General features: G+C 46.4%; 1 protein-coding gene across 1 annotated transcript in view; it reads left to right on the top strand.

Annotated features, from left to right (window-relative positions):
• The window catches only part of LOC138488402 (solute carrier family 13 member 2-like), a 418,056-nt gene that overhangs the window by 223,341 nt on the left and 174,396 nt on the right, over positions 1-20,319 (top strand). Inside the window, exon 5 of the mRNA XM_069615342.1 lies at positions 1,730-1,901. Within this exon, the coding sequence (XP_069471443.1) occupies positions 1,730-1,901 (172 nt within the window). The remainder of the gene's footprint in view (positions 1-1,729; positions 1,902-20,319) is intronic.

Below are 20,319 nucleotides of genomic sequence, written 5' to 3'. Positions count from 1 at the left end.
CCTTGTTACTCAACTGAACGATAGTGCTAGATATGTCATTGGGCCTCATTACGACCCTTGCGTTGATGGAATGAAGGGGGCCGCTACGGGACCGGCCCCCTGCATTCCGTCAGGGCTGATTATGAGGTTCCCTTTGCGGGACCCGGATCAGCCATCTGGTAAAACCAGACGTATTTTCCAGGTCCTGCAAGGGGTAGAAGGAGGTAACAACGGGACAATTGTAATGTGCCCGTTGTTGCCTCCCTCCCCATTCCCATTGAGCTTATGGGGGCTCAAATAGGAATGGGGAATGGTTCCTGCAAGGAGGAGCTACCGGGTCCTCCTATGTAAGAAGGACCCGGTAAGTCCCCATTGCAGGAACCCGGTAATGGAGCCCGGTTTGGAGGCAGCCATGGAGCTAACAGCTCCATGGCTGCCTCCAAACTCGTAATGAGGCCCATCATGTTCTTTTGGTTCTGTTTCATTTTCATGATCTGCTTGTGCATTATTCAATCATTTTTATGTGAGTTCTCCTTATGTACATTTCAGTCGAGGATACACGCGGTTGTCCCCCCACTTTTTTCAGAGGGTACCTTGATAGGCTAATTCCTGGTGATGCCACATTCTGTTCAACCTCAAACCAGGCTGAAAACGACATTATGTGAGCTTCCTTTCTCCTCCTGACAACCTCCCTTCTTTCTGTTGTTAGTCCTGTTTTTGTTTTTTGTGCGCCCTGAGGGCCATGGGCAAGTGGCACGTTATAAAAATGAAAATAAATGAATAAAGTGGTATGTTAATGAGTGCCCCCACTTTTGTTTTTAGGACTTGACTCCTGATTTCATTATTTCATTTTCCTCCAGTGTTTAAGATTTGATTGCCTTGTATGATATCACATGGCATTGTAATCTTTGTTCTAATCTTTGGCTTGAAAAATCTTGCAGAGAGTGAAACACATGTTTGCTGCAAATTGCTCATATAGGTACTTGACACATTCTTTTTCTCAAATATTTCTTTGCTTCTTTGTTGTTAGGCAGTATTAATAAACCAGGGGGCAGCCTCCTCTAACTGTCTTAAAGTACTCACTCGTAAAGTGTACAGTAAGAATGCTACAGTTTATTGAAACCTGCAGTATATAGACACAGAACAGAGCAGAGGCATTTTGTTCTTATTCCACAAATGGAAATTCCTTTGTTGTGACTACATGAGCCTATGGCTGTGTGATGTCCTCTCTGGACACTATTACACAGAAGATCAATACATTCAAACTGCACAATGTTACATTGTGACGGGCAACGCATGGCTCACTCCATCGCCATTTGCCTTTTGAGCCTCATAATAAGAGTCACTCAAAGTGCTGCACATCAGGAATGAAAATATCCCACATAAGCACACTGCAAATGTGAAAATGTGACACATGAGCACAGCAAACACGTAGGAGCTCTGTTGTCTGCAGAATCCATCAGTATGAAAAAGCACTCTCTGGAGCAGTGCACCCATACGGATCCCAAGAGTGCATGGACTAGAGAGAATAACTGCAGTGAGCAAAAGTACCCTGTACCTTGATGTATGCATTTTGAACGCCACATCCACCCCCATTGTTTCTGACTTGCATGAAAACACAGCTATGATATGTCTTCCCATTGGCAAAGCTCTCCTATGTTCCAATAGCAAAACGACTTTTTTTGGTGCACCAGTTGACTAACCCAAACATCCTGCAAAGTACTCAGCGCGTTCCATTCTTCCACTTCAGGAAATGAGAAAGGATCAATACCTTCAGGAGAGGATGAGCGTCTGAAGGAGGAGAACCACCTGAAGCTCTGCAAGGGGATGAGTCTGAGTGTCTGCTACTCTGCCAGCATTGGAGGCATAGCCACGCTGACCGGCACCACCCCAAACCTGGTACTCAAAGGACAGATGGACGAGTAAGTATTGTAAATATCTGGTTTCTGGTAAGCACTTTGTAGTGTTCCACTGAAGCTATAGTAGATTAACATTACTTGAGACGGTAACTAAGAGGAACGAGGAGCTCCAGTGCTCTACCACGCCGATGTACCACAACACTATACTAGAAAGTCATTCCACAAGTTCATTTATCCTATGTCACTACTTTTACGTATCTATTTTGAGTTTTTATTTTTATTTAGTTATTTACTTAAGCATTTAAGAGTTGTATAAATGCACCACGTGCCACTTGTGGGTACTTCTCAGCACTTGGTTATAAAACCGAATATGCATTGGGTTAGTGATTACAAATCGTTGCTCTATAGACGCTGGCCTGAGGCCCAAATTATACCAGACAAGGCAACCGTAGGCATGTTTTTCTATGTAGGAAACTTCATAGCAGCTTTAAAGCATAGTTGGGTTCATGAGTGTTCAGTTAGGCTCTCGAATAATGGGGAGGGCTGGCAGGTAAAGTAATGAATGGGATAAGGAGGTTGTACTCACAGCTAAAGTTAAAGGGGAAGTACAACCCAGTCGGATTCAAGGTAGGTTCCTATCCAACTTCCCTCACTGGTGCTTGCTTTATACTGATAAGGCAGTCCTGAATATAAGGCAAGTATCAGCAGTTTACTTTTCAGTGATTTTTTAAGAGCAAATAGTTTGGTGTACCTCTTAGAGTTTGGTTGATGGCATTACAGAGCCTGTGGCCGTATACTCCAAGTAGGCTGCCGCTTTGTATTTGATATTTGAAAATCAGTTGGTGAATTGTATGTCAGTTTTCAGACCGGAGGTACCTGTTAAGCATATGGTGAGATGCATGGCTTGCCTCGCCAAACTTTGAATGTTATCCTGTACTCTCGCAGGACCCAATGAGAGGCTTTTACAGCAATTTACATTTGTTCACACTTCTTTAGGTTCAGGCATAGTCTGGCTGGCTGACCTCATGGATTCCAGAGTTTAACACATTTTACCAGTCCACGCATCCTAGGACCATAGCATTCTACATCTCTAGTCTATACTCTTTCAGAACATGGACAATTAGAACCTAGGGCCCTTGACAATTGCATTTATTTGGAGAGAAAACATACATTGTGTCTTCTGAGTTTCTTTACTTCTCCAGCATTGGATCTTTCATGGATTCACATGCTTAGAATACACAGCATGTGAATCCATGAAAGATACCAATGCTGGAGAAATGGAGTTACAGGTAAGAAACTATTCCCTTCTCCTTTGCTTTGTGTGATACGATTGAGTTGTCTCCAAGTACATGGCCAATCAAATGTGACCCTCATACTTTGCATCACCAAGTACTAAGATCTCTGTTTTGGTTCCTTACAGAGAGGCAGACGTTGTTCGCCAGTAGTCTACACTATATATGATGCATGCACTTGATGATATTGTCCTGGCTCTCGGGGTCACTTTCCAGACACATGTGGATCTTTGTATCATTTGGTGTACATCTGCAAGCATAAGTGATGCTGGTCGACTACCTGTGTCAGCAAGAACAAACAAAAAAAGAGGGAGGATCCCGGGGGCATACCACAAGACAACTTCAATCTCAATGATTCCACTACTCCAATTCAACCATTCTTGTGTAATCAAAGTCACTTCAATTTGATCTCTCAGCCTTATTACGAAAACAGCATGATCTACAGTGTTGCTGCTGACATGCTGAGAGGTTGGGCCATATTCTTGCTTCAGGCTGTTCTTCACCTAGGGCGATGACAAAACCCTCCTTAATGTTTTCTTGGCCGGTCCTCCTCTCTTATTGGTCTCATGCAGATAAAAAAAGATCATGTAGAAATCCTGTGTGTTCCAAGTAATGCTTTTATTATGAACAATTTCCTAGGTATTACTGGGATATAAGAAGTTCAAGATTGGTCGGTAGTTGCCATGCAACATTGGGTGAAAATTGTGTGGTTATTATAACTATATGTCTATGAAGGCTGTGGCCAGATTCCTTCAGTAGGGAACACTTTCAAGTCAGCTGCAAGTGTTCGTAAAATCTCTTTAGTGCATGATACTATGCACAGTTCCACAAGCATATCACCACCACATCCTCTTTCATGGCTTTAGGGGTTAACATGATGACTGTGCAGAAGAGGGATAAATATCGGGATCAGGACTGTTTCATGTTTCTTTGTTATGATTCCCCATCTGTTTGGTGTTTTATCATTGAAGAATAACAACACATCCTACAAGGTGCATTACAGGAGGGGATATTTTAAGGCTTATGGGTTGGTTAGTTTGTGTGATACGCTGAACCTCTCTACTGGCTTCGATTTCTTACGTCATTTGTACACCCTGAATAGCATGCCCCTGTTTATCCCCTTGATAGTGGTGTAGTCTACCACCCTATGCCATTTGTATTAAGTCTTATCTGCTTCGGTCAGGGACCGGTTACACTAATTTTGCAGACCCCATCCATCTGTTTCTAATTGGACAGCTCTATGTTATATCACTTGTTCATTGATTTTTTGTAACGACATTTACCATGTTGGGTGTGTTTGCTAGACTTAGATAGAGAGCTTCTACAAGGACTTTCAAGTTCTAACAACTGCGTGGGTACATATTTTCTGAATTAGCAAACTTTGTCTTGTTTACCTTACTGAACTGTCTAACTAAAACAAAGTGGACTTGTGGCTTATTACAAGGATGTGGCCAGCATTCCACTATAAGGAGATGACAGTTGATGAGTGAATGTTTCAACCATAGCTGTGATTGCACTGCTAAGTTTGTATTTTAATTATATCGTGTGATAACTAAATCTAACATTTTACTAGCTGCGTCTATTCAGCTGTTTGTACTAGGTTGCATTCTTGGCCCATCAAGTTCTTTACTCGTAATGCTGTTGTATTGCTTTCTCTGAAAAGTTCACACACAGATAGCCACCCCCGCCCCATCAGTAGGTTTAATTTTGCCAAAGTCACAGGTTAAAATGCAGCTTTTTATTTTATGTGTACCAAGCACTTAGAGGGCTTTACATTGATTCCAAAATTCAAGTGGCTCAATGATAGGCTGAAAAATTCTGAATACTGACACTGATGCCTTGTTTGATATCCAGTGTCCACTGTGAAGGACTCTGCATTTCTGTACCAGTTGCCCAGCCCATCCAGTCCTAGGGGTTGCAGGCTTTGCAGGCTTCGTGTTGCTAGGCCAATGCTCCGTTGCGTCAGGTCTTGAAGGTACCAGGGCTCTCAATCTCTGTGCCATCACGCTGGTTATCCAGTCATAGAGATAACAAGCTCTATATACCTGTGGTCTCCTATCTATCTCAAAGTTGACAGGTTTCGTAGCCCAATACCAATCCCCTAAACCATCCAATCCTAGAGGGCAGAGACAATCACTCTGTGCCAATGCACTGAGCCATCCAGAGTTAAAGGGGCCATGGTGCCGTACCATAGAAGGTTTCTGACGGTGGCACCTCTTACTCTGGAGGGCTCACTTGCCTAAACATACCTAGTCCTAGACATAGGTTTTAACAGTCCTACGGATAAGCGTGTGCCAGACATATTTACTCCCTAAAAACGGACAAATACTCTCAACAAAGAAACTCAGAGTTAGAATACTCCCAACCACAACTAGGAAACAAAGGGCACACAAGCAGCCCACCCACCTGCTTCCAACCACACAGGATTTTCGAGATGGGCTTTCTTTAAGGTAAACATAAATCTTTCAATGTGCACAAATTACTAGGTGCAAAGAAGTATGGATTACAGAAACATATGTTTTAGATGAAATAGATGCAATTTAATAGTATATATATATTTCTGAGGATTGTGGAATCTGCTTAGATCACATGCTGTGCATAGGCCGACATCTAGTGGAAGCTGCGGAGTATTACAGTTTGTTTTTCGAAACTCGAAAATGGGCGTCGACACAGGCGTGCCAGTAATACTATCCCTAGTGTGACGTCCACTGTACCCAAGATCCCTCACGCGTCTGGGATCCTCAGATTGTTTTTTTCCGCCATACTGGTCGGAAGCATCTTGCGGAGTTCCCTGGCCTTAGCCATACTTTTGCTAATTATTGAAGTTAAAATTATTTATTGACATCCTTCCCCACCCCAACGTCGACCCTCGACACTCGACGACGGCTGGAGAAGACATCGACCGTCGGCTGCTGCACGACGGATCTGGGCCTCGGAAGGCCGTTGGCCTCGGCCCGGGCCTAGTAGGCCGCTGGCCTCGGCCCTGCAAGTAGGGAGAGTGGGGGGTGGTACATACTCTTCACTCTTGGTATATAGGTACACCTTATATATTTCCTACACTTACCAGCCCGCTGCCTCAAGGTGCGTATGGAGGGTACCCCTTTCCAATTCTGCCCCAAGTGCAACCGCAAATACCCTTGGGTCGACAGGCACGCCACGTGCAATCTCTGCTTGCCGAGGGACCACCCCGAAGCGAACTGCAGAGCGTGTAGTAGGTTTAAGCCTAAGACACTTAAGGACCGTTCGACAAAGCGTTGGGCCCACCACGCCAGGCAGGCAGCCATGGCAGCGGAGGGCGCCTTCAGCGATGGCAGCGACGCCGTACTTTCGGACGGCGAGGGCATTACGGCGTCGAAAGACTGCCGAGCGCAGGTCCCCGACCTCGGAAGGTTGTCCGGCAGGGCAGCTATGGGGAAGACCCCCGGCGACGCAAGCGCTACACACCCTACACACACTAAGCACACTAAGTCCAACCGAACCTCGACGACGTCGACTTCTCGGAAAGAGGCACAGATAGAACGGTCCGACTCGGTGTCCTCTGGGCGCTCTCGATCGAGATCGCCGCATGACGCAAGGCAATCATCCACTCTTGCCAAGAGTGCCTCGCTCCCTAGATTAACGGATGTTCGATCGTCGGAAGACGAAGACGACTTCCACCCCCAGGCCGCGCTCCAGGAGACCGAGGCCACAGTTAACACCAGCGAGGCCCCACGCTCAAAACAAGGTACCTCTCCCGACCCTCGACGCCAGGCGTCGAAAGTTTCTGGGGCCTCCAAGGGGCAGGGAAAACATTTTTCCACGCACGGGGAGGGGGGAAACAGCGGAAAGCACAGCCTTCCACTCCTGTAAGACCATCCTTCCACCCTAAGCAGACAGACAAACATAAATCTACTGGGACATCAACATCCAGCAAGGCTACCCTTGATAAGTCCTCTAAGTTGCCTACTAAAGCCATACCCTGTTCCAAAGAATGGTCCAGTGAAGACATAGACAGGGTCATGTCAAGGATGTCTTCCTTAGCTGATTTTTATGACAAGAACCCAGAACATTTCCTTTCGTATGACCCTCAAGGGGCCACACCCTCAGGCTCCTCTGATCCTATCCCCCTAAGTAAAAAGGCCCGGTTCGAAAGACCTGAACCCTTCGAGGTGCAGCCTTACTCTACTCCATACTCTACTCCACACCCCAGATACCAAGGACAGCCTTTCCCTGAAGGGGACCAGGAGTTTACAATTATGGAGGAACAAACCGGGACTGAATACTATGCGGATGATGAGGACCTGGAGGAGGTAGAAGACGAGCAGGAAATTTACAGAGTAGATTCCCCGGTAGAAAGCGAAGCCCCAGTTACCGACTCGCCAGTTGATAACCAGCCCCTCCTTAATGAAGTTCTCGCTCGCGCGGCAGAACATTTTCACATCGACACCCACGGTGTACAGGAGGAAAGGGACTTCGCAGAAGAGTTGGTGGGAGAGAGGAGGCCGGTCGCTCAGACCATCCCTATCCTTAAATCCATCCAACGTAGAATAGATCCATCCCTGGTGAATCCTAACCTCACCAGAGCCGTCAACCCCAGAGTCGAAAAACTTTTTCGGGCAGCCCAGTCTGACCCTCTTTATATAAGAGGACATCTTAAACCAGACTCCCTAGTGGTTACCAACACTCGGAAGAGGGCTGGGACACCCTTATCGTCGTCAGAAGCTCCTCCCGACAAGGAAAGCAAGAGACTGTACGGGTTTGGCAGGAAGGTAGCCTCAACGTCCGCCTACCAAGCAAGGATTGCAAACTCCACCACCCTGTTGGCAAGTTACAACTGCCATCAATGGGAAGAGGTCGCGGCGCTCATAGCCTCTGCTCCTGAACCGTTAAAAGGCCAGTTGGCTCGGATCTCGGCAGAAGGGAGAGCCGTGTCTGGTTGCATATTAAAAGCAACTTTCGACGCCGCGGACAACGCAAGAAGATTGATAGCAGAAGGTACTGTTATCAAGAGACATGCGTGGTTACGGCAGTCGGGGTTCAAAACAGAAACCCAGGCTTCATTAATAGACAAGCCGGTGGAACCCGATCTATTGTTTGGGAAAGCGGTCGAAGACGCACTTAAGAATGCCAAGGACGAGTACGAGACTCTCAAATCCCTTGGCCAGCTTACCAACAAACCCCCTAACCAGAGGGGGAACAGTAATTTTCGTCGCCCACGCGGCCAAAATTCACAAAGAGGCAACTATGCCCAAGGACAGGGTACACAATGGAACAACAACCAGCAGTCTACCCAGAGTTACGGCAGGGGTAACAAGAGAGGTCGTGGAAGAGGCAGAGGCAGCCCCAACAAGGGAGGTGGCACGCCTCCACCAAAGCAGTGACGCTCAGTTCAGGGTCCCTTCTCACGCAACCCCAGTAGGGGGACGCATTTCCAACTTCACCCAGGCTTGGGAAGGGATCACCTCAGACAGATGGGTGCTGTCAACAGTGTCCACAGGATATTGTATAGAATTACTGCAGCGTCCCCGGAACCACCCTCCACGACAAAGAATACACTCCTTAGAACATCAGAAGATCCTTCTCGAGGAGATCGCCATTCTGCTACAAAAGGACGCGATAGAACTCGTCCCAGGACACCAGGTAAACAAGGGTATCTATTCAACTTACTTCCTTGTGCCAAAGAAAGATTTGACAATGCGCCCAGTATTGGACCTACGGCCTGCCAACAAGTATGTCAAGCCCCAAAAATTCCGTATGACCACGCTACAAGAGGTAATCCCCCTCCTAAAAAAGGGGGATTACATGGCAACCTTGGATATGAAAGATGCTTATTTTCATATTTCCATGCTCCCAGCGCACAGAAAATACTTGCGCTTCAAGGTGGACAGTCGCCACTACCAATTCAAGGTACTGCCCTTCGGGATAGCTTCAGCACCAAGGGTATTCACCAAGGTACTGGCGGTGGCAGCTGCACACCTACGCAGGGAGGCAATCCCAGTGTACCCTTATCTGGACGACTGGCTCATAACGGGGGAAACCCCAGGAATTTGCAGGTCAAACATTCAGAGGACTATCGACCTCCTCCACGGATTAGGTTTCTCTATCAACGAGAAGAAGTCAAGTCTGGTGCCAAGCACCTCAAAACAGTTCCTAGGAGCAATCCTAGATACTCAAAAAGGGTTGACCTTCCCTTCGGAAGAGAGAATTCGGAATATACTACTGCAAATTCCACATTATCAGTCAGGTCAACAAATAACGGTACGCAAAGCAATGCGGTTACTGGGCATGATGGCGTCATGCATTTACCTGGTCCCCCACGCGCGTCTGCGCATGCGTCCCATGCAGGAATGGTTGGCGAAACAGTGGTCTCAGGCAAGTGGTCAGTGGGACGATCTAGTGGTCGTTTCGCCAACACTCGTACAAAGCTTACACTGGTGGACAAGAGAGAATCTCGCAAGGGGAAAACCCTTTTACGATCCCGAAGTACAGGCAGTGGTGACTACAGATGCATGCCTGACTGGGTGGGGAGCTCACCATCTCCACCACACAGCTCAGGGTCTCTGGTCTCACTCAGTAGCCAAGAACCACATCAACCTGCTAGAGCTTCTGGCAGTATTCCGAGCGCTTCGGGCGTTCGAGCCCCATCTGCGAAACTTGTCGGTGCAGATCCGGACGGACAGCACGACAGCCATGTTCTATCTGAACAAACAAGGAGGGACTCGTTCGCCAAATCTGTCCAAGCTTGCCCAGAAAATCTGGATATGGGCACTCAGACGGAACATCTTCCTGTCATCACAACATGTTCCAGGGGAGCTCAATTCCCTAGCGGATGCCCTAAGCAGAGACTCCCTCCCAGAGGAACACGAATGGGTCCTTCACAGAGATATCGTAGAAGATCTCTTCTCTCAGTGGGGTTTCCCCACTATAGACCTATTCGCCACAAGCGAAAACAAACAATGCCCAGGATTTGCATACAGGTTCCCCCAGCCAGACTCCCAAGGGAACGCCCTGTGGATGAACTGGTCAGGGATGTTTGCGTACGCTTTTCCACCAACTCCTCTCATCAGGAAGGTGGTGTACAAGATGAACAAGGAATCGATGACGCTCATCCTAGTTGCTCCCATGTGGGCGAGACAACCATGGTTTCCACACCTACGCAGGATGGCGGTGTGCGAGCCCATCAAACTCCCAGCCTGGTACAACCTACTGTCCCAGCAACAAGGTCAAACAGTGCACCAGGAACCCAACTCAATGAACCTGGCAACATGGCTCCTGAGGTCATAGAGTTTGGGCATCTCAATTTACCACAGAGGTGTATGGACATCCTAAAAGAATCCAGGAAACCAAACACAAGGCACTGTTACTTTGACAAGTGGAAGAGATTCGTTATTTGGTGCCAGAATAAACAAATCAACCCAGTTGATTGCACTCCTTCCAACGTTGTAACATACATGCTCCACCTGCTGGACGCAGGTTTGGTTTTTAACTCTCTGAAAGTACACCTGGCAGCCCTCTCGGCTTACACCACATCCCATAACAAAGTATCGTGGTGGAAAGTACCAGTAGTTAAAGCCTTCATGGAAGGAGTAAAGAGACTTCACCCTCCTATTTCGAACCCACCGCCAGGATGGGACCTCAATGTGGTGCTAGCTAAGCTCATGGGCCCCCCTTTCGAACCCATGCATAAAAGTAGTCTCAAACACCTGACTTATAAAACGGCCTTCTTAGTAGCCATTACCTCTATAAGAAGGGCCAGTGAAATTCAGGCTCTGTCAGTGCAGGATCCTTTCTTTACTATCCACAAAGACAAACTGGTTTTACGCACACACCCTAGGTTCTCACCTAAATTTATATCTAAATTCCATGTAAACCAGTCCATCGAGCTTCCGGCTTTCTTCCAGAACCCGCAAAGCTCAGCTGAGGTGAAACCACACACCCTTGATGTGCGTAGGGCGGTCCTCTACTATGTAAATAAAACCAGACCGCTAAGGAAAACAGATCAACTGTTTGTCTCCGTAGCTACAGGCAGAGAGGGGGATCGCGTCTCTAAAGGCGCGATCTCGAAGTGGATTATCAACTGTATACAGCTGTGTTACTCTCTTTCTGAAAAAACTCTGCCTTTTACGCCAAGGGCCCATTCTACTAGAGGCATTGGGGCCACTCTGGCTTTCATTGCAAATGTTCCCCTCGACACCATTTGCAAAGCAGCTACTTGGAGCTCTATTCACACTTTTACTCAGCATTACTGCATTGACACTCATTCCAAGACAGATACACAAGTGGGACAAGCGGTTCTAAGACACCTGTTTGCTCATGACCCTTCTCACATCCCACCTCCTTCTTCGGGTACTGCTCGCTAATCTATGCACAGCATGTGATCTAAGCAGATTCCACAAGCCTCAGAAGGGATACATTACTCACCGTAATCGTATTTCTGATGCTTGTATCTGCTTAGATTCACATGCGACCCACCCTTCCTCCCCTCCGAGAGAAGGCGCATGATTACTTGTAGTCTTACCTTTCTGTCTATCTGCTTGGATTATCTGTACTCACGCTACTCCTCATGCTTCCTCATGTCAGAAAAAATACAATCTGAGGATCCCAGACGCGTGAGGGATCTTGGGTACAGTGGACGTCACACTAGGGATAGTATTACTGGCACGCCTGTGTCGACGCCCATTTTCGAGTTTCGAAAAACAAACTGTAATACTCCGCAGCTTCCACTAGATGTCGGCCTATGCACAGCATGTGAATCTAAGCAGATACAAGCATCAGAAATACGATTACGGTGAGTAATGTATCCCATATATATATATATATATTTTCAAGCACCTAAAAATACCTCCATTGGCAATGGGAATTATATTTTGTGCCTTCAAAAATAAGCCCCGGGATCTTAGTTTTAGTCACACAATTAAACAGCCAGAAGCACCTTATATGTGGCGCGCCAGGATGGTAAACAAAGGTTTTCTGATAAATTGAACAACTAGCCCTCTCACCTTTCATACTGTAAACAGGGCTATGAAGTGATATATGGCTTTCTCGGCCCTTTCTTTGTGGCTTCATGTTTATTTATTTATTTTTCATTAGCATAGCGCCTAAACCGTCAGGCATCAGGGCGCTGTTGCAGACCAGTTACATTTATACATAAGCTTGATTCATATCAGGGGGTACATCGGTAATCTGTTGGGAGAAGACACACAGTTAGGAAGAAGAAGTTCAGTACATTCAAAACATAGATTGCATGCATGGGAATATCCTGTTAGGCAGTGGTTTAGGTAAAGAGACAGGTTTTCAGGGTTTTTCGGAAGGCCCACTAAGAGGTCTCTGTTCTTAGATCTGCTGGGAGGGAGTTCCAGTGGTTAACTGTGACTGCTGGGAAGCTAACCCCCTCCTCATTGGGCTCTTTTCACTCTTGGTATTTGGCAAATTTGTGGGCATGGAGGGATCTTATTGCTCTGTTGGATTTTGTCCTTTCAATTTTCTGGGACCGGTACTGGGGGCAATCTTACGCAGACATTTGTGGGTGATAGAGAGAGTCTTGGAGATAATAATTTCTTTAATTGAGAGCGAGAGAGCCTTTTTTCTGGCGTATATGAATGCTCTTTTCTTTTCATATGAATGCTCTGAGTGTGATTAACCTCTGCTGGGAACCATGTATACTGTCAGTATATAGGTACTTAATAGGTGTCCTTGAAAAGAGATGATTTTCCTATCTGTAGCTTGCTATGGACATGTCACCTTACAGACATGGCGCATGGTCTACACGTGGACCTAGAGTGCCCAGAAGCCATAGAGATTTTGGGGGAAAGACATATATCTGCAGGGGCACTCCCTGTCTACCTATGCTAGTAAACCAGAAGGTATTTTCGTGCCTATATTTACTTACTACATTCTTGAAAGGTTAGCATCTTGCAAATTCAGTTATTGTACAGGCCACAGGCCCCTCTCTAATGCTCTGGGACCCTGTGATGATGCCACCAGCAGAGCCATTTTAGGGAATTTTGGGGTCTGTGGCACAGACATCTTTGTGGCCCCTGTTGAACTAAATAAATGAAAGGATCCAGAATCTTTGGTCACACAATAGGCAAGGGCACTCCCTTAAATTCTGCTTGCCCTCTTCACCCTCATTGTAATCAGAATAATAAGCAAGTGGCATTTCAAGTGCAACATCACAGCCAGGGTACCTGTGTTCTAGCAAAGGTACAGGGCACATTTTAGCGATAGCAGCCAAGGTAAACTACTCGTATTGCAATTGCAGGACACAGATCAGCAGCTTTTATGAAAAAGGAACACATACCCCAGCATGGACACATAACTTGGATTAGCAGCCTCACGTAATGTAAAAGTGGTCAAGCATCGATACAGGAGACAGATTTGAAGGAACAAGAAAAGTAAACATAACAAAGCATAGAATAGGGGATACAGATTAGAAGTTACCAGGAAGGTGCACATACTAGATTTGTGGAAGGACAAGGTTTTCAAGTGGTACTGCTGTTAATGAGAAAAGAGAAAATATCACTTAGTAATGTGCGATATATCAGTGGTCACTGTTATTATATATAAAGCAACACAGTAGCGGGTTAAACAAAGAGTGAGGTTTTTTTAAAGAGTTCTTGAGAACTAAATCACTCTTAAGGGCTGATAATTTTATAATATTTAGGGACTGGTAAATGTGACTGGTTAATAGAGCAGCCCAGGGCCACAAACTGTAATTAAAAGGTGAAGCTGGGATTTGAGCCTGAGGTGCAATATCTACACTTGACCAAATTGATTCCCAGTTCTTGCTATATAGCACGGTGCAAATATTTGTGAATGTTTGTCTTTCATGAACTAAAATAAATTACATAATAACCCAACATTTAAAATAGAAAAAGCTTTATAGAAGCAGATTATGCCAGAGGTAAATTATTTAAACTTCATTTTCTCCTTTATCAAGGGAAGTATAGAAGTACCAAAACACCAATTGAAGCAAATCTAAAAAATAAATGCACCTAGGTTTTCCCATTCCATTGTATTTTAAATCTTTATATACACCCAACACTCAGACTTGTGCACTGATATTCTTGATGTGCAGAAAGAAGGACATTTGAAATTGTACAAAAAAGCAGACCGTTGTTGTGACAAATAAGAGTAAAATAAGATTGTCGCAGGCCTATGATGTTGGGCCTGCTCTTTTCTGTCTAGGACCCATTCTCATCAAAGGGCCTACATAGAAGGAAAGAGCAGGCAATGCCCTAAAACATTTCTCAAGAATGTGAGTGGGCAAACATTTTCACAGAAGGCAGCACAGTACTATACAGTGAGATAAGATGATTTGTCCAGGATCACGGTATCGTCTGGTGGTAAAGCCATAATGTGAGCCTCAACACTTTGGTTCCACAGTCTTGAATTTTGCTGCCTGATCACTTCTCCTAACTCTTCATTTGGGGGTGCTGCCCACTTTTTACAAACCTATTTGGGAGAAAGAGAGCTCTAGAAGTGCCCATACTGCTGCAATGTTCATGTTTATAGCCAGTGTGAGCTAGTGCAGCTATTTTGCCTTGTAGCACAGTATGTATTACTATCCCCAAAGTATATGTGCATGCAAGTTTATCCACCTCAGACATAGGAAAGGCAGAGTCAGCCTTGCCATGATTTGGTATTGCGATTTGGCATATGAACAAAGAACTCTGAAATAAGTGCCTAACTCAGTGAGTTTTCTTCTGAACCATAGTGGCACTCAAATGTATTAATATGCGTTTCAACTTTGGTTTTGCAAGTGATCGCTATATTGTCCACATAAATGCAAAAATGATACAGGAGGTTTATTTTTAAACTTAACTTTAATTAATGGTTGAACCAATTAACAACAAAACATTAGTCAAAAGCGTGTTAACAAGTTCCACCCAACCCATCTCTCCCCTCCCCCCACCCTGAATGATAAACACAGCAAAGGCACTGGATAATCTTTCAAATATTGTCACTTCTTCAAAACAAGATTATTATTGTTTTGCATTACATCATAGGACCAGTTTATTCACCCCGAAAGGATATAGCCCTTCGTTGTTCTTTCCAACCCAGCCTCTCTTTTCTCATAGGGTGTGCCACCACATAATTGTCATTCTTTATTTGTCTTGCCTCCCATGGCTTTTAGTTTAATGTCTCTTAGGTGCCCATCTCACAGGACCAGAACACCCCTGTCCCGGGTGGCAGGGCGGAATGTGATCTATCATCTCAAGTATCCACGGACATTTCTGCATTTTCTCCACTCCTTGTGTTAAGGTCCCACTTTCTAATCACTGGAACCCTATTCGGCCGGAAATGACCCAGGTGGTCGTTGACTATGGCTGTGAACATTTCCATTGAAAAAATACCCCGGAGTGTATGTTCCCAATCGGCCCTGCTTGGCGTTTCTAGCTATTTCCACTTCTGAGCTAGTGCGATTCTTCTCGCCCTTAACATTGCTTCCCACATCCTCGAAAGCCTGGATTATTCTCTATGCATGGGGGAATATCCTGTAACATTTGGAGAGGGTCCATTGTTAGTTCTATGTCTTTAAGTCTTTGATCCAACTCAGGAGTTCCTCTGAATAAATCTGGATTTTTGGGCAATACCGCCACATGTGGAACTGCAAACTGTTTTCCACACATTCTCTGGGACACCTCAGGGCTACACCCAGAACCATCTTGGAAAGCCTTTGAGGGTCTCTCTGCCACGCATGCAGCATTTTAAAATTGTGCTCCATAGCAGATGTAAATAAGTTGCCATGGAAGGTATCTGCAAAAATTCTTCGCCATTTCTCCTCTGAGATTTCCTCCCCTACGAGATAGGCCCACAGAAGTTTGAATTTCTCCCTATCTCCTATCTGGACTGTGATTAGAGCATTGTAAAGCTTAGACAAGATCCCTTTTCCCTTTTCTGCGTTAACTATTACCTTTTCAAATTATGTCAGGTCCCTAGTCAAGGAATCATTCCACTTTTTGTCCATTAAGGTTCCTTTGAGTCACAAGTAGTCAAAGACCAAAATAGCACCCTGATCCAAAGAGTCATGACGAGTTTCGAAGTCAATGAAAGAACCCTGGGGAAATAGCTGGCCTACTCTCTCCAAACATCTATGTGTCCGGTCCTGGGTGTGGCAAAACGCCTAGCAAGCAATGTCGAAAGGGGAACCCCAAACCGATTTCGAAGAAGAGAGCCATGAGGAAATGCTTTGGTTCTCGACATTCTTCTTCCATAGGGTTCACAGAACTCCCAATGTTGGGTGGTCTTTCAGCCTTTTGGGTATTAGTCTATATGGGGCCCATAAAAAGTCTCTAATTTTTTCGGCGTGGACTTTCAGATCCTCTAAATATGACCACTAGGTGCTTAAATTGTCCCTCATGCTCTAATAGGATTCGCAACTGGGTAGCTTTGTAGTATATGTATACATCGGGCATCCAAAACCTCCCCAGTCCCTTGGTAAGGTGAGTGTGGACAGTTTAATTCTGGAGACTTTCTTATGCCATATAAGTCCATTTAGGACCACCTGCAGGTCAATAAAGAAACTTTCTGTGAGCATAGTGGGGAGAGCTGAGAAAAGATATAAGAGACTGGGAAGAAGAACAAGTTACTTCTTACCTAGTAACGTTCTTTCGACGGGATGTTCCTCCAACGTATTCCTTATCTTTGATAATACGTTTCCAGCTTGCTGGCCACGTAAATTTTTTCTGTAGAGGGCGCTGCGCGTCGACGTCCGCCGAGTTGATGTCCCTCGACGGCATTCGTATCAGCGCCGACGTCATCATGCCCATAAATAGCCACGCGCTACGTCCGTTGCTCAGTTCCGTTTTGTAGCATAAGAAAAGTCATGCCTGAATTGGCTATTGACCTTGAAGGAGCGTAAGCTGCAACCAAAAGGGAAGTATCACTGCGGGGATGGTTGGGAGGGGCGATAAGGAATACGTCGGAGGAACATCCCGTCGAAAGAACGTTACCAGGTAAGAAGTAACTTGTTCTTCGAAGGGATTGTGTCCTCCGACGTATTCCTTATCTTTGATAGACTCCCATAGCAGTGGCATGTAATTGGAGGTGGGAGTGAGAATGTTATGTATCCCTTTAGGGATGGACCGAATGTAATACGGCCTTGCCAAATCTGGTCTCTTGAGCAGTGGAGGAATCCAGATTGTAAAATTTTGTGAATGTATGTGCGGACAACCATGTGGCAGCTGCACATATGTCCCGGACCGGTACCCCTCTTTGGAGAGCCGAAGAGGCTGCGATACCCCTGGTTGAATGAGCCCTGAGATTTTGGGGTGGCTCTTTCCCTGCCAGTCTGTAACATTCCAGGATGGCCAAAATAATCCACCTGGAGATGGTTTGTTTTGTTATGGGTAGTCCCAACTTGTGACCTGAGTATCCTACAAACAGTTGGTCTGCTTGCCTGATCCTAGCCATTCTGCTGATGTAAAAGCTGAGAGCTCGCCTTGGGTCCAGCCTATGTAGCCTTTCCTCCTCTTTCCCTGGATGGGGAGGAGGGTAGAACGAAGGTAAGGTAATTTTCTGAGTAATATGAAATTCAGAAACCACCTTTGGGAGGAAATTAGGCTTCACCTGTAGGACAACTTTGTCCTTGTGGAAGATTGTATGTGGGGGTTTACAGGAGAGAGCTTGTAGCTCGCTCACCCTCCTAGCAGATGTTAGTGCTACCAATAGGACAGTTTTAAGCGTGAGAAATCTGAGTGAAGTGGTTCGAATGGAGTGCCCATTAGGAAGTTTAAGACTAAATTTAAGTCCCATAAGGGAACCTGGAATGTTTTTGGAGGGTAAACATTAGTTAGTCCCTTGAGAAATTGTACCACTAGAGGAAGTTTGAAATACGATGGTTCCTCCGCAGTGCGCTTGAAGATAGAAAGCGCTGCGAGATAGCCTTTTACAGTGCCCACTTGAAGGCCTGAGTTTGCCAAGTAGAGTAGAAACAATAACACCGTTGGTGTACCACATGAAAAAGGGTCGATATTCTCTTCCCTACACCAGCTGCAAAATTTGTTCCAACGGCAGCGGTATAAAGACTTTGTTGCCGGTCTTCTGGCCGAAAGCAACACCTCCATGACGTCATCAGGGAGATCCCAATCCTTGTACCTCACCCTTTCAGAAGCCAAGCGTGAAGGTTGAGGGTTCTGGTGTCTGGATGGAGAACCTGACCTCCCTTCTGCGAGAGAAGATTCTCTTTGAGTGGAAGACGGATTGGAGGACAGATGGACATATCTAGAAGGTCCGGGTACCACGTTCTCCTGGCCCAATACGGGGCAATTAGGATCCTGGTCTTCCGGAATCTTCTCAACCTCCTGATCATTTGAGGAATAACAGGGACTGGTGGGAACGCGTAAAGGAGTGGAAACTCCCAGTCCACTACGAACGCATCTCCTAGAGCTCCTCTCGGGGGAAATTCCCTTGAACGGAACAGATCGCACTTCCTGTTGGTGCTTGTGGCAAACAGATCCACCTGAGGGGTTCCCCAAAGGGCGAAGATCTCTTGAAGGACTTCCTGAGCTAGCTCCCACTCGTGGGAGACTGTGCTCTGCCTGCTCAGAGCGTCCGCTGTCAAGTTCTTCTCTCCGGCTAGGTGGACTGCTGATAGAGAGATTCCTTCTTGGATTGCCCAAAACCAGAGCTGTATCGCTTCTCTGCACAGTGGCAGTGATCCTACGCCTCCTCTTTTGTTGAGGTAGTGCATGGCCACCATGTTGTCCGTCATTATCAGGACATTTGTCCCCTGTACTGATGGCAGGAAAGCTTTCAGCGCTAGTCTGATCGCTCTCAGCTCTAATAGGTTGATGTGTAGTCTGGACTCCGATGGAGACCAACGACCGCTGATGGTCAAGTCGTTGGCATGGGCTCCCCACCCCGTGAGTGAGGCGTCTGTGACTACTGTTATCTCCGGCCATGGTTGCCAAAACAGTTCTCCTTTCAAGATGTTCTCTGGATAGGCCCACCATTGAAGGTCGTGGGCCACCTTGTCCGGAATCCAGAGGAGATCTGTCATTCTCCCTGAGAATTGCGACCACTGACTTCTCAGTGCCCACTGAAGAGATCTCATTCTCAGGCGAGCCTCTGGCACAAGGAAGATGCAGGATGCCATGAGGCCTAGCAACCTCAAAAAGTCGAAGGCTGGGAGACATTGAGCATTTTGAAACTTGGTGACCATCTGTAGAATATCTTGAGCCCTCACCTCAGGTGGCGAGGCTTTTCCCAGGGAAGTGTCCAGGACCGCTCCAATGAACTGGAGTCTCTGTGATGGTATAATCTGTGACTTCTTTAAATTGAGGGAGAAGCCCAGTCTGTGAAGGAAGTGGCAGACATAATCTAGCTGGGCCTGGGCCTGTTCCGAAGATACAGCCCTGATCAGCCAATCGTCCAGGTAGGGGTAGACGTGGATCCCTTCCCTCCTTAGACTCGCCGCCACTACCAACATCAGCTTGGTGAAGACCCTCGGGCGGAGGTCAGCCCAAATGGCAGAACTGGAAATTGATAATGAGAGTCGCCAATTGCGAACCTCAGGTATTTCCTGTGTTTGGGATGGATTGGCACATGGAAATAAGCATCCTGAAGGTCCAGAGATACCAGCCAGTCCCGGAGCTGGAGGGCCTGAAGGATCTGAGAGAGAGTTACCATCTTGAACTTGTCCTTCCTGAGGAACTTGTTCAATTCTCGTAAGTCCAGGATGGGTCTCAGTCCTCCGTCCTTCTTTGGTATGAGAAAGTAGGGGGAGTACCAGCCCTTGTTCCTGTCCGCTACAGGTACCGGCTCTATGGCACCTTTCTCTAGCAGGTCTATAATTTCCTGCAAGAGGAGCGGATCTTGAACTTTTAGAGAGCTGTTCCCCGGTGGATGACTCTGAGGAATGTGTAGAAAGGGTAGGCAGTAACCTTGGGCAACTGTCTCCAATGCCCAAGCATCTGACGTTATAGCCTGCCATTCCGTCAGATGGAGAGTTAACCTGCCCCCTACAGGTGTATTGTGTGGGAAGGCCTCAGAGTGGTTTGGGGGCGGCTGATGCAGATGCCAAGGGTAAAGAGGTACCTGCTGCGGTCTTAGTACTTTTGACCCGTCCACCTCGGGTGGATCTCCTTTGGCCTCTTTGAGCCGGCTGTCCTCTGCCTTTCCCGAATGCGGAATAATAGCGAAAGGACTTTCCTCTCCCAGAGGTTCCTGAGGGGCGAAAAGGAGTTTGGCGGATAGCAGCTCCTAAA

This window comes from Ambystoma mexicanum, chromosome 9 (assembly GCF_040938575.1).
Source record: "Ambystoma mexicanum isolate Mex_15411 chromosome 9, UKY_AmexF1_1, whole genome shotgun sequence".
Taxonomy (NCBI): domain Eukaryota; kingdom Metazoa; phylum Chordata; class Amphibia; order Caudata; family Ambystomatidae; genus Ambystoma; species Ambystoma mexicanum.
Note: the sequence above shows the minus strand (reverse complement) of the source record. Positions and strands in the feature narration are given on the sequence as shown.